The sequence below is a fragment of the Pezoporus wallicus genome, unplaced genomic scaffold (assembly GCF_028554395.1).
Source record: "Pezoporus wallicus isolate ANWC-B61680 ecotype Strahan unplaced genomic scaffold, APGP_CSIRO_Pwel_v1 scaffold_3294, whole genome shotgun sequence".
In the NCBI taxonomy this organism is placed as follows: Eukaryota; Metazoa; Chordata; class Aves; order Psittaciformes; family Psittacidae; genus Pezoporus; species Pezoporus wallicus.
Genome location: NW_026635478.1, coordinates 14223741 through 14238736, shown reverse-complemented (window position 1 = coordinate 14238736; position 14996 = coordinate 14223741). Strand labels below are relative to the sequence as shown.

The following is a 14996-nucleotide window of genomic DNA, read 5'->3' as shown; positions in this document are numbered from 1 at the left end:
ATACAAAAGCAAAAATATTTCAGAAGAAGCAATAAGTGTGAATGTATTGATAGGAAAGAAAAACCAGCATGAGCTGGTATTAGCAGCAATACTTCTGCTTATATTTCTGCTCTTTTAGAAAATGCTATCAAATCTTCAGTAATTTCCAGGAGTCTTCTGTGAAGGAACCATGAATGTTCAGTATGTACTGAGCAATTTCCTAATTTCATGTTTTTCCTCTTCTTGCAGTATAACAAACACCTGTTTGTGCACATTGGGCAGTCAAGTGCCACCTACAGTGACCCCTACCTCGAGGCAGTGGATATTCGGCAGATCTATGACAAGTTCCCTGAGAAAAAAGGGGGCCTGAAGGAGCTCTTTGAAAAGGGGCCAGCTAATGCCTTCTTCCTTGTCAAATTCTGGGTAAGGGAAGAACCCTTTGTAGAGTAACCATTTGCTATGAAGTTCCCACTTGAAAAGTGGTGGCCTCGCTAACTGTTAGAAGACTGCCACCTCCCAAAGTTTTCCCTGTGCAGGGAAGTTATTACAGTCACAACTGTAATAAGTTGCCTGCACAGCTTCCCACAATTGTAAGTGAGGTCTTTCCCTGACTCCACAAGGCACCCATTCTGGCCTGGGGCAAGATGTATCTTTCACATTGTGTTCACTTCTCTGTGTTGAGTAACTTCTCAGTCAGAAGCAACATTTTTCCCTCTCTTATCTCAGTAGCTGTATTTTGTGTTATCCAAGCATTTATATAGGCATATTTACTGCAGGCACAAGGACAGACAAAAGATGATGAAATTGGATTATACTGATAATATATTACAGAAATGACTTTTGGTAAATTGGCAGAAAACAGCCTGGCAAAAGCCTACTCACTCAATTTAGATTTCTGTGAGCTGGAATTTGCAAAAACTGTGCTATTGTACTTCAGGGTACAAACAAAGCAGTTCTGGCGATCAATATTATCATAGGTACTACAAGATTTAAAGTAATAGCAGCTTGGGGTTGAATGCTAGATGGCTGGGGGAACGCGTAATGGGATTTGGAGCCTGTCACCCTGAGTTTGCGACTTATAATTCAACTCCAGGTAAGGAGCGAGATGATGAGAAATGAGCTCTCATACTCTTCATGCAAACTGGCACTAGAAAGTCTCTTCAGTGATGCTTTCAGGACAGGGAAGAGTTAACTTAAATGCCTTGAGATGCAGCTCAGTCTGCCAGGAGTCTGCTTTTTAAATGTCTGGTGCTCTGAGTATTAGTTGCTGGTGATTCTTGGAGACACGTAATTTTACTAGCCACAGACTGTGATACTGAGCTGGCCCCTCATGGGTTTAGCCTATGTTAGAGTACAACAAAGCCTTGCTTGGGAAGGTGAAAACAAAAAGACCAGGCCTGTTCCAAGTGGAAGAAAAATACTTGAGAGAGACAGCAAACATCTTGTTGAGAAGGGTATCCTTTGACAAAATCTGGGTGGTGATTGCAGTACTAATAGTTGTTTGGAAAGCGAAACAGAAGGCTGATGTGACAAAAGGAAGGAAAAAGAGTAAGAGGGGATAGCTTCTAAGAATAGTCCTTGGAAAAGTAGGAGTTGCAAGAGCTGCTTCCTGCTGTGGCGGAGGGATCCCAGGAAACTCTTCATGTCAGGTAAAGAGCACTGGCTCCTGTGTGGTGTCACTCTGAAGTACTTTGGAAGTTTCCGGAATCAAAAAGAAGGGCTTAGAGGGAGAGGTTAGGTAGAGAGAATAAAATACTTTTGATTTCTTGACTTAAGGAGGGGGAGATCATAATGAAATTATGATCTAATGCAACTGTGATTTTATTTATAAAAACTGTTAGCATTCTTTTGTGCTTGTGGGGTTGGGTTTGGGGATTGTGTGTGTTTGTTTTTTAATATCAGAAGGGTAAATGTGGCCTATGCATACTGTTAGACCAATGTAAGTTAAGCTTCTGGAGGATTTACATGGTGGGATGTCGTGAAGTTGGACTCTTTCTGGCACACATGAGGTGACTGCTGTTCAGAGGGTATCAACTCACTGAAATTTGGCTTGTATAAAGAGATGTGACATAGGATTTGAAACACTTTGATTTTAACATGTATATGACGTTCTGTGGCTCTGCACCTGTATGCTTGGAATGAAAGTGATATTTCTGGGCTTGGTTTAATAATATTTTTACCTTTTTTTTTTTTTTTTTTTGATACTCTTGCATTTTTGAATCCCATCTGAAGTTAACGTCAGGTTTTATTCGTGGAAGCACTACAGGCTGTCACTTAGAATTAAGCTAAGCATACTTGGTCAAGTCATTGATTGAATGGAAGCTTCTAAGGCTTTTTAAGAAGTAAATTGTCTGGTCTTGTATTTGTTTCTCAGTGTAGACAGCAGTAGGGGGTAAAAACACCAGTCCTGATGCCATATTCTAGACAAGAAAGGATTGGGGCACTTCTATGACTTGTGCTGTGTTTCACATGACTGCTTAGATTAATCTTGTCACAAGATTTCAGCTACAATCTCTAAGGCAACATAACCAAAGCAGTTAAAAAAAAACAAAACCACACTTTTGCTCCAGAAAATTTGGACTTTTTAAAGGAAAAACTCTTTTTTTTTTTTTTTTTTTTGGCAAAACTTTGTATTCAACATGCCTGAAATACTGTGGTAATGCAGTCTTACATTTAAACAAAGCACGTGGGCTGTGCCTGTTCATGCCCTGTGCTACATGCATCGTGAGACTTCTCGAGTTTGGTGTACTGCAATAGATGTGTGTAGTGCAACCCCTCCACCACAGATAAGGCAATTTAAAAAAGAACACAAACCCAACAGTTCTAACACAGGAAAACTAGATTTCAGCTGAGATTTTTATGCCCATCTGCGTTTTCATACCTCTGTAACAGTATATGCAAGGTTGCTTTTTCATTTTGCTGCCTGGCTGATCTGGACAGCTATACAAATACACTGTTGGAAGTCTGAAGAGGTGTTGGTGTCTAAAGAGCTATACAAATGCGCTGCTGAATTTATAGTATGATTTTTAGGATAAAAGTATTATCCAAAAAGAAATTAACAGTAACCCTTAAACTTGGTAAGTGGAGTTAAATACCTGAACGGGTGTTTTGGGACTTGAAGATACTGAGTTTTCAAAGGTTCTAAATTGAAGTGGTGCTTGCAGGTGACAAAGACTTAAAAAAATCAAGTAATTGAATAAACTGGGTTTGTTTATATGTAGTTTTAGGCTTGAAGAACCTGAGGCAGGAGCCTGCCATTACTGCACTAAGCACTGAATATACCAGATGATCTCTTGTGCACCAGACACCTAACGCTAAACAACTGGGTTGGGTTTTCTTGACATCACTGATAGCACTTAGGATCTAGTGTGACTGAGAAAGAGATGTTTGGTGCTTTATCTATATTTAAAGTGGTGCTTTAAATTATCTATACAACAGCTAAGAGTTAAAAGTTGATCAGTTTGCAATTCTCCCTTGCTTTTGGCACTGGGAGTTTAGTACAATGAACTAACTCTTGAATTTGGATTGGCAGGTCGCGTATGACATCTGTGTGACATTTCTATGTGCTCCAAGTGCATTCTAGCACACAACAATGAATATGAGATGTTAGCCTCCCAACACATGGGCGGTATCAGCTCTGCTCTTTTCCAGTGTAATATTATCTCTACCACCTGTTACTTGGTTCTCCCCATGAACTCCTCCTATATGCATCGTTATTAATAGTGTGGGGAAGTGGTGTTTTCAGGGCTTTGCACATTAGTAGAGTGTTGCGCTTGCATCTTAAAGCTTTCAGAAGTCGTGAGACTCTAGGTAGAAGACAGAAGGAAAATGACAAACCAGGAATTCAGGACAGGTAGTACTTCATCTGCAGAGGGGTGGATCAGGGGAATTTGCAGGACCTTTCCTGCAAATGATGAATGTATGTACTAATTTCTTCTCCTTGGCGATAGGCAAACTGAACCAGTTAAATCACTGTTTTCTTTCCAGTAAATGAATTATACTTTTATGGAAGGGGCTGAAGGGGTGGGATGGGGACTGCTGTCCTATGCTTGGGTTTTTCTGTCCCAAGCAAATTCAGTCAAAACAGCAGTAGTGCAAATTCCCTTTGGCATCCTGCCTTCAATCCTGACCTGGCGGAGACTGCTTGGAGAGCAAAGAGATTTAATTTGGTCTCCATGTCCATTCTTTCCTTGGAGCTTCTTCTGAGGCAGCTAGCAACAGAGATTTTATACTTCTGCACATTTTTACTGAGAAATGGATCTGACAGCCCATTAATTTCACCTGCAGTCACCAGCGCAACCTCCAACCAGTTGCTACCTTATGGAAGCAAACTCTGTCAATGGCATTTCTTCCACTAAATTTATTGCCCACAGTGTTAAACAGTATAGAGATTGCCGTCAGCAAAAAGCAGATTGAAAGACTGAATTGCTGTGGGAATTTGTCTGCTGAGTGTCAAAATAGCACAATCCTGGGAGGGGAGCTAGCTAGCTAAGTTGCAGCTACCCATACTGTTGGCAGGGCTTTCTGCTATCTTTGGCTCACTTAGAAACTCTCCCTTTTCCCCTTCTGAAGCTGCAGAGCCACAAGTTTTTGACTGTTTTGAAATAATTGTTCAGCATATGCTTTTCAATTAACCATGTAGGACCTGTGTGCAAGATATCAGCAAGCTGTGGTTTCTTACGGCACTTAATGCCGTTTGGACTCTTGACCAATCACTGCTTTTCAAAGCCTCAGATAAGCTGAAGACTGATTCTTGAAGGTCACATTTCCCTCTGTGAAGAGTTTCAGAGAAATTTTGATCCACACGCTCATCCTAGTAGGAATGAAAACTCATTCCCACCAAAGAGCATACAAAACTGTGGCTTAATATATGGTTAGGACAGTGCACAATGACAACTTTTGTGTGTTTCTTTTATTGGGGTTGAGAAGTTGAGTGATAACGTTCGAGCTTGGCAGAGCTGTTTTCAGTAAAGTGGTTAAGAGATTCAGGTAACCAATATGATTTTAAAATAACCCCAAAGAGTAGTACTAGCTTCTTGAGGGTTACTTACCCTTCCCTGAAAAAATCCCTTCTCTTCTGTCTAGAAATCTTGTCTTGTAAGTATTTAAAAATTCTCCTTAGTTCCTTGGAAAGGAGGAATTCTCAGCTGTTTTGCCCAAAACAAGCAGATCAGCTCTCCTGCATGCAATATGTAGCTCTCCAAGACGTGCTAGATCACAGATACCGGAGTGATTGTAGTTTCAGCATGTCTGGAAGTCATCAGGCAAGGTATAGACAAGTATGTAATCTGGCTGAGCTTGCACAATAAGTTAAATGCATCCCAGGCATATCAGATTGCTCTTATGCTAGAGTGTGCTCAGGTTTTCTCATCTAGAACTTCTTGAGCAGAAAGCAAGACTCTGATTGTCAGATAAAATAGTATGGTCCAGTTGGCAGCTCATAACTCAGATTTAGCTTGTAATATGCCTCATCTGTTTAATCTTACACCTTTCCCTCCAAGAGGTGGAGAACAGCTGTTTTTGAATGCTGCTGCTGCTGCCACTGCTGCAGTCCTGTCCTGTTGCTAGGAGTGGCTAGTAGGAGCCTGGGGGGCGAAGTGACTCAGTACATTGGCTATGGACTTTCCTAAATCCTGACTGTGTCTCCTTTGGCAGTGTAGGCTGGGGTAAGGAACATATTAAAGAGTTATCTCACTTGTTATTGAACATACCAATGTATTTGCCAGTGATGAGCTGAGACACCTAAGTTCTAGTCTCCAAATCAGAATGACATTCACTTATGTATTCAACAGGTTCATGCATTCCCAGACTACAAAGTGAAGATTAGCCTTCCTACTTGATGAAGTGCTGGGAAGATGAATTTCCTTTAAGTCATAGTCACTGTTATTCTCTCACATCTTTGAGGGATGGAACGTAGTGGATAGAGTAAAGCAGACCTCTCTCTGGTCGCCTCAGGTGCTCACCCCAGGATTGGGTGTGCTTTGACACAAGGTTTTCTTTAAGGAAGGAAACTGTGAAAGTGAAGAAAGGAAGAGTCCTTTCCCCAAAGCAGCAATGTGGTTTCTAGTCTTGATGGCCTAGGTATTGTGAGGAGCACCTAAGAATCTAGACAACGAGGCAGCAGCATTTTTAGATGTCAAGTTAAAAGCAGTAACTCTTTTAACCATTACAGACCCCATGATGTGCAGTATGATTTTGTCCTCCTGCAATTCTGGGAAGCTTAACTGCTTCCATTAGCAATTTACCTCAGCGTCCAGTTGACATTTACTGGTAATTTGGCTATGGCAGATAACAGTGTTCCTCCTAAATTTTCTGCTTTGTCTCCCTTCAAGGTAATAATCTTCATAGCAGGGAAATCTAACAGATTAGAGTTATACTCCTAACTGGTGCTTTGGTTTTTAGGGAACTGTAATCTTAACTTTAGCAGTGACACCCTGAGCATGTTTGTCTGGTTCTGCAGTGAGAGCTTCTGCTATGTGTATGTAGCAGTGATCTGGCCAAGCTTCTGTAGCCTTGATCCTTTGTTCTTTTTACTCAGTGTCATAAGTTCTTTGTGAAAGTGGAATTGGGTCCATACATTGTGTTTATCATCCCCAAGGGAAATAGCTGAACAATATTATGAAGGACTCCTAATTATTTCCTCTTTGGAGATGGGAAAAAAAATAATCTTTATTCAGACAGCTGGTCAAATAAACAATACAGTTTATTGCATTGACATGTAAATGAGAATTAACTCAGTAAAAACCTAAACCAGAATAGAGTAGCATTGCTACTCTCTAATACTTGTACATTTGTGGTACAAAATAGCTGCATTAACTATAGTGGGGAAGATTTGACTGCAAAGGACTTCAGCATGAAAGTGCATGCTCCTTCCCTGGTAGTGTTCAGTGCCAGTCTGGACAGGGCCTTGGGTGACAAGGTCTAGTGTGAGGTGTCCCTGCCCATGGCAGGGGGTTGGAACTGGATTATCTTAAGGTCCTTTCCAACCCAAACTATTATGTGATTCTAGGACCAAAATAATTCACTTGGAAACCTGAATTACTATTAAGTCTGTAATGCCTGTGTCTTGTTGCTATTATTACCTGTGCTACCAAGTTAAAGCTAGCCTGGATTTGACCACATATGCTACTTCAGTGTAGACAAACTGCATTAGAGTCATTTAGGTGGTCATGAAAATGTAAAAGCTTCCAGTCTTCCTCTTGCTGTTGTTTCAAAGTCTTGTGCAAAAGTTAGCACTACCTCAGTGATGCAAATGTGAATGATGTAAAATGATTTTTAAAGAAGCTTTAAATCCAAATAGTTTTACTGATATATTTTAACACCCAAATACACCCAAATCTGGTTTTAGCTCAGTGAGGAGACAGAAAACTATGGGGGGCAAAAAGGAAGAAATCGTTAAGAGAAGTCAGGAACCAATTCAGCTAGATAAATTGTTTTGTGAAGCTACCCTCTGAGGAGAAGCAAACATGAGACTAAACTGCTTTATCTCCTGATAAATCAGAGGATGCTCTTGAATATAAAATACGCAGGAGATGGCAAATTTAGGAAAACATAAAGGGACAAGTACACAGCTGGTGTAAACTGGTATGAATGTATTACACATGTAGAGCCAAGCATATATACAAGGGTTGAAGATCTGCCACTACTTCAGAGGGAAGGATTCTATTTAAAAGGGGGGAGTCAAACAGAAGAAAACAAGCCAGTCTGACAAATAGACTTTCTTTCATCCATAATCTCTAATGCTCCAACTTTTGAGGATTTTTTGTAGAAATTATACAAAACAACACAGTCATTTTGAAGAGTGATTCATGATGATGTATTTAAATACTGTGCTGTTACGATCTCCTTTGAGAGCAGTGTGAGCAGAGTGAAAGCTGTATGTCCATCCCGAATGATGCTAGTGTTGATGCCTTCTGTCATCTTGCCCGGATTGAATCTTTGTCCTACTAAGATTATCTGAATGCTATAACTGCTAGTCTCGGAGATACCCCAGGAGATACATTGCCCATTGTACTTTATGAAAAACCTATCCCAAATCTGCCTTTCACTTGCTTCTGAGTTTGTACTTAAAAACATATAGTCATGGGATTTTATTGGTATTTATCTGTGGTGTCATTTATCTAATGTAGATGGTAGTTTTTCTGTATGTGGAAACGTGTGCACAATAGTACAATGGCAGGAATGTCCCAGTGTTGTGCCAAGTGGACAAAGAACTGATTTTTCTGAAATAAATGGGGACGTGGTTTGTTTCCTTTACTACCTCCTTCACACACCTGAATTGGCAAGTTAACTGCCATGGGAACTGGATTGAATGGAAATACTGCAGATTATTACATGGCTGCTTCTCCTGCTAGTGCTTTTGGCATCACTGTTGTCTGATGTGAGCTGCTGGTGAGTGTTGTGGTACGGAGATGGCCCAACCTAGCTGTCTAGGGGCAAAACTTTTAATTTGAAAGGAATTACAGCAAAGCATGGATTTTAGTAGTTACTGCTGTAGTTACTCAAACCCAGCATTCTGTAGAAGTAGTTGTTCTGCCTTCCCCGTCGTAACCTATCCTTCCAACACATGTTCTTTGTCTGAACACACACAAGTGGTTCTGAATCAGGTCAGGGAACTGATGCTGGGGACTAGCTGAGCAATTCCTCTGGGAGTCTTGTTATACAGCTAGGGAAACATTTGTGTCAGTACAGGAGAGGAATGGGGAGGCATAAACTGCTCTGGGACTGTAAGACTGCTCCCTCTTGGTATCAGGACCAGCCTGGTGTTACCAAACTATAACTTTGAGGTGCAAGCCAACCCGAGTACATGTTACTATCAAAATAGGTAGTCTTTGTGCCCTCAACTTTTGTGTGTATTCTCACCTCTTCCAGCCCCAGCAGCTTAGTGGAGATTCAAGTGAGCTTTCCTTTTCTGACTGAAAAATAACTCACCAACCTCCCCCACCCCCCCCAGAATCTTCTGGCTGGTATTAACTCTCTCATCTAGCTAACCAGAGAGTCAGTACAATTGCTAACAGTGGCACAAAGCAGCAGTAAGCGTGTGTGGCTACAGATGGGGAGAAGGCTGGACTGGCAACTTCCTAGGTTGACTTAAGTGTCTTGAGAAGTTGCTGCTTATGAGAAATTGGCTAACAGTGTTATCTTGCGGCAAAGAGGCAAGTTATTTTGTGTGGCGAAGGAAAGAGAGATTCATTATTGAGGTGGTCCAGTTTCAAGTGTGGCATTTCTTGTCCTAAGTATTGCTCTAGATCTTGAATAAAAAACCTTCACTGATGTTGGCTAAGAAAACCATGCAACAATAGCACCCAATATAGTCCTATTCACACTGTATCCACAGTAACAGGAATACACTTTCTTCAGTTTCCCCTTTCCCTCAGTTAAGCAGGAAGAATAAAATAGTCTGAAGTAGCCTACGGGAACTGACCATTTTCCGCTTTTCTGCGGATGTAAGGTAGCGCTTGGGCTTGTGGAGAACAGAGAAGCTCTAACGTTTTAGTTTTGAAAGCAAGGAAGCCGAGCTGGGCATTCCTACAAACCAGTTCAGAGCTTACGGGAACGCCTCTTCAAATAAGTGTGTTTTGAGTGACCCCTGCTGGAAACTTCAGACAACCAGGATTTTTAGCAGTAAGGTCCCATCATGAGGCTTCAATAGGCCAGCCCTAGGCACCCGCATGTGACAACTGGGACTGCTAATGGAGATGGGTTTGTGTTCAGGTGGAACTGGGCTGGATCCATCAGCAACCAACATTCCTTACATTGCATCCTGTCTTCTTACATGCTCCATATCGTAGCTCCTGAGTCTAAACTGTGTGTGTGCTCACACATTTCTCTTTTCTGTTCTGGCTCTTTCCCCTTACCTACATATCCAGGGTGGAGAAGCTTTACTTGAGTTACTGTACCCTTATTTTTCCTCCTTAGTGAAGCAGCCCAATCTAGCCCTTGGTTGCATTGCTCTATCTCTACAGTGCATTCCTGTCTGCTCTTCACATGCTTTGTGAGTACCTCCATATACTGGTAAATATACTGGTAATTATCTTGATATACTGGTAACCAGTTATGGTTAATACCACCTAAGGCAAAGGACTGTCATATGCTTTAATTGTTAAGAGGATATTCCACCAGGTTCCCAACAAGGTGTATGCAAACCCCCACCAACATTTTTATGAAGTGGGATCTGGATTTTAGTGCATACTCCTGAGATTCCCCTGCTTGCTTGATGCATGTTGGTCTGTTTAAGGAGCTTTGGACACTCCAATACTTTAAAATCCTGGCTATGCAAGGTAATGGCGAAAAACCACATAACCACCTATTGATAACCATCTGTTTGTCTTGGTTGTTGTTGGATTTTGTTTGTTTGTTTGTTTTATTTTGTGTGGGTTTTTTTGTTTTGGTTTGTTTTTTTATTTTGGTTTGTTTTTATTTTGGTTTGTTTTTTTGTTTTGGCAGGCTGATTTGAACACCAATATTGAAGATGAATCCAGATCTTTCTATGGCGTTTCCAGCCAGTATGAGAGCCGAGAAAACATGGTCATTACCTGTTCCACCAAAGTGTGTTCCTTTGGAAAGCAGGTGGTAGAGAAAGTGGAGGTAGGGAGCAGACACCTGGGTGCAAGGTTCTCTGGCTGTTGTTTTGTGACTTCAAGTATTTGCATCCTATGTATATCTCAAGGCAAAATATGTCCAATTTTTGTTGCCAGGAAGATCAGTGCCATAAATTATTATTTCTGAGACATGCAGGTGTAAGATTGCTCCAGCCTGCAGCATGGCTTTGTCTCGGGACACTGGTAGTGTTTGATGTTTTTTTTTTTAATCTTAAATCTCAGTTTCTGAAGATAATGTGAATATGTAAGACTGAGCTATGGTGATTGTCTGGGTTTTTTGGGGGGAGCAAAGAAAAGCTATAGGAAACCCTGACACTTGTTCTGTATTCCAGAAATGTGAAAACAAATCAGCAAGATCTCACTCTCATCAGTGTTTTTAAACAGGTCATTTATACACTATCATCATTAATTAATAGACTAATAATGTACAGACTATAAAGGTTTTATGAAGCTTATCCTAGTGCTTGTACACTTGCAGCACTGTGTAACAGTGGAGCTGCATAATTGTGCCTGTATCTGGCACTGAAAGAAATTCTTTCTGATGTCATATTCAGCTGCTAAGGGAGCTGCTCTGACCTGCTTCCTGCTGCTCTCTTTCTTGAGGAGCCTTTAGATGCAGGAGGAGCAGCTATACGCAGAACACCAGGTATTCTTGTGTCAGCAGTCAGTGTAATTAATGCTACTTAATGTGACATCATTAGCCCCATGTGTCCCTTTCATGTTTTGCATTGCAGACAGAGTATGCACGCTATGAAAATGGATACTATTCCTATCGCATTCACCGTTCCCCTCTCTGCGAATACATGATAAACTTCATTCATAAACTCAAGCACCTTCCTGAGAAGTATATGATGAACAGTGTGCTGGAGAACTTTACTATCTTACAGGTGGGACTTTCAACTGTTTTCGTTGGAGCTTGGAAACCTGTAAGCCCCATGCAGGAGTTCACTGTTGTGAGTCAAAGCAGATTTCCTTTTACAGCTCAGCATCTAATTGAATTTAGTATCGCTCATGTGTATTGCACCTCATGACCTTTTATGGAGCTCTAGAGATAGTAACTCATGCAGAGAAGCAGCAGAAGAATTTGCGAGACCCAAGTTAAGATGGAGATAAAAAGAAAGATAAAGGGAGAACTCATGAGGCAGAGATATAAAGGAAGGAAAAAGATACAGAAGTCAGTGAAGGAAATGCTCATTCCATTATTGGACAAATGTTGGTCCTTTCTGTGCCCCGGTCCTTTTTGCAGGTAAAAAATAACAAGAGCACTTTTTAAAGTGCTCTTGTCTTCCCATGTCTATATAATTTTGCCATGGGAAGAGTTCTTCACTGACCAGGTTGGAGTGGGGTGTGAGAAGGGGAAGTTGCTTCCTCAGGACCATCCTGATCCAGGAAGAAATATGGAAGCACATAAAGGGCTATGTTGCAGGAAGTTCTGCGACCTTTCCATGAAGCCTCTGAAGCCGTTACTGCAGCTTCTAGATAGGGCAGTACTACAAGGCTATAGCAACTAGATTTGCATTGGTGTCTGTGTTACAGCAGGAGCCTTTCCAGGCTCAGATGTTGGCCAAATTTGGGGAGAGGGCAAAGACAGCTTAAACGATGGATTTTCCTTGGGCTGAGTTCTGTGCTTGCCTCTACAACACGCATCACAGATCTTCACCCAGAGGAGCTGTGGTTGGGTAAGTAGAAGATATGCTAGTGGCTGCATGAAAGAATGGAAATCAAGTGGTCTTCATTCCATTCTCTGGAAATCCTGTGGGACTTGAGGCAACTCATTTCACTGCTCTGTGATTCAGGTACCACAGCTGTAAAACACAAGGTTAATAATATCCCTCAGTCACTCCAGCACTTGCTATAAATTCTATGAACAAAGTTGTTATATATTTATACTTCCTCTGGAGCTTTACATTTTGAGTAATCTCATGTCCTTCTGCTATCCCATGTCACAGAGAGGCAGTCCCCACTACCAACTTCTGAGACAAGTCTAGTTATATTTTTTCTAGACCCTTTCATGATCTTAGATATGCCATATCTCACATGCATCTTGCTTTGCACATTGCTCTGCATCTAGCCCTCCAAGATTTCAGAGCCCATTTTTCAGAAAAGGCTCTGGTGCTTTAATATATGTGGATGTGTATAATTCACAATGGCCTGCAGAAGAAAGGAGAAGAGTTAGTTCAGCTGCAAAGTATGCTCATGAAGTAAAAAAAGAAAAAAGAATAGATCAAAACCAGGCTGCTAAAATTAATAAACAAGTTTGATAATGGCTATTGTTTTATTCCTGTTTTCACAAGAATGGTTGGACTTTGGTACAGTTCAGTCCTCCACCTGGTACGTTTTTTTTTCTGCAGTTGAGTTGGTGCTACTGCTGATAAAAATATATCACCTCCAGCAGGAGAGGACTGCTTGAGGCTTTAGCTATGACACAAACTCAGATGACAAGGGTGTGCAAAGTTGTGCAATGAAAGGGCAAAGCTGAGCTAGGAGTTCTGGGTGCATTATTTCGCTTGTCCCTGCTGTGTAGTATAAGCAGTGCATGCTTTTGAAACTGTTCCATCATCATGCTGCTGACACTGAGTCACATTTCAGAGAAGCTAAGGTTTCTGAGGGACCATAGAAGAAGAAATGGAAAAGAGGAGCTTCTGAAAGAATGTACAAATATAGCAGCCAGCCATCCTTCTACTGACATCTACAGAATGGGAGGCATAATGGAGTCAAACCTATACATCTCCTGTACAATGAGTTACATTCTATAATGTTCATGGTCTGTCCTTGTCTCACTGACAAGCAGGAGCAGATGGAGGCAAAGAACTGTTCATGACTGTGATATATCAACATATATGTGAGCAGGAATGGTTGTACCACAGGAGGTGGCTTCTCTGTACCCAACAAACAAAAGCAAAAAGATTTTCTGTGAATCACCTTCTGTCTGCTGAAATCTGCAACACTGGGGGTGGGGAGTAGAGGACCTAGTGAGACTTAGTGGACACGCTTCCATTTATGTGGTCAGTCCTTGGTCACAGCATTCTCTTCTCCACAGCGGACTCTGCTCACCTCCCTGTATCTTCACTGCATTGTAGTCCTGATGCTGCAAAAGTGCTTTGCCTGGGTGTTTGGGCACACAGACTGGGTGTTGTGGTGGCTGAGCTGTGTATCATTCCTCTTCTTTGCATATTACTGACCTTTTGCTCTACATGAAATATGTTGGAATATGTAAGCAGAGAAACAGCAGTTGCCATTTCAGTTTCTTCTCCTTTTCTGTCTAGGTTGTCACAAACAGGGACACACAGGAGACCTTGCTGTGCATAGCATATGTTTTTGAGGTGTCAACTAGTGACCATGGTGCCCAGCATCACATCTACCGGCTGGTGAAGGACTAGAGACTCTCAGCCCTGAGTCATCAATGGGATGCATGCCTAAGAAAAAAGCCTGTGCTTGAACAACCCCTGGCCCCTCATACCAAACTGAAAAATAAACTGCATATATTGTGTATTTTCAGAAAAGCACCTCTGAGCTGTTGTGTGATTGACAGGGTCAAATAAGTTTGTACCTGCAGGTTTGTGCAAATGGGAAAAAGACTTGGAGCCAAACAGGCAAATAACGCTTAAGGATGTCACCACAAACAGCATTCTCTGCAATGTATTTCCCACAGAGCACACACAGGGTGTGATCATACATGAAAGGAGTGGTATGCACCTCAGTATAAAGGTAGGACAATGGCAGCAGCTTCCACAATTTGATGACATACGAACAAGTTCAGGTTGAAAATGTTCATGCTACATCTGGTCTGAGGGTATGCATATGTGTGTATATATATATACACACACATACATATTCATTTGTAGGTCAATACAACGTCAAGCACAGACATGCTTGTCATACATTTATATTGATGTGTGTGGGCACATGCAAGTGCGTAGAGATTGCACATATAACACATATCTGCCCGTCTAGCAGTCCACCTTAGCAGGCATGCAGTCAGAAGCTCCTTCAACCTTCCTCCTTTTAGAGGCTGGATACTGTTTCCCTCTCTTCCATGCATGACAGTGAGAGACTGACTTTTCTTTTGCCTTCTAAATGAAGTTATGCTTAGAAGATTGGGTGTGTTAAATCATGTCATCTTGCCCAGCAAATTTCCTCCATGTATCAGCTCTGCTAACTTGACAAAAATAATTCTTGCTGCTTTTGCTTGTTCTCCCTGTACAATTAGACTGCTCAGAGAGCTAGACTCTGCTCTTTTCTTGTGCACCAGCAAAATAATTGTTTACTGAGATCACATTCTTCTACCTGTTAGTTTCAGACAGTGAGCATGCAAGTATTGCAAAAATGCCATTTGGCCATCAAATTGCGGGAAAAAGATGGGAAAGAATAATGAAAAAAGGTTAGTGTGCCATGTTTCCAAGGCAATCAAACAGA

The 14996-nt window shown here is 41.4% G+C and overlaps 1 protein-coding gene across 6 annotated transcripts in view; it reads left to right on the top strand.

Moving 5' to 3' along the window:
• The window catches only part of TEAD4 (TEA domain transcription factor 4), a 54539-nt gene extending 40453 nt beyond the window's left edge, over positions 1 to 14086 (top strand). For 5 of the 6 annotated variants that reach the window (XM_057428786.1, XM_057428776.1, XM_057428805.1 and 2 more), the window contains 4 exons: positions 229 to 402; positions 10426 to 10566; positions 11315 to 11467; positions 13847 to 14086. In XM_057428786.1, the coding sequence (XP_057284769.1) occupies positions 229 to 402; positions 10426 to 10566; positions 11315 to 11467; positions 13847 to 13960 (582 nt within the window). In that variant the 3' untranslated portion in view covers positions 13961 to 14086. Of the gene's footprint in view, positions 1 to 228; positions 403 to 10425; positions 10567 to 11314; positions 11468 to 12119; positions 12260 to 13846 lie in introns of all 6 variants that reach the window. The other variant, XR_008974831.1, reaches the window with a different exon arrangement.
• The last annotated feature ends 910 nt before the right edge of the window (positions 14087 to 14996 follow it).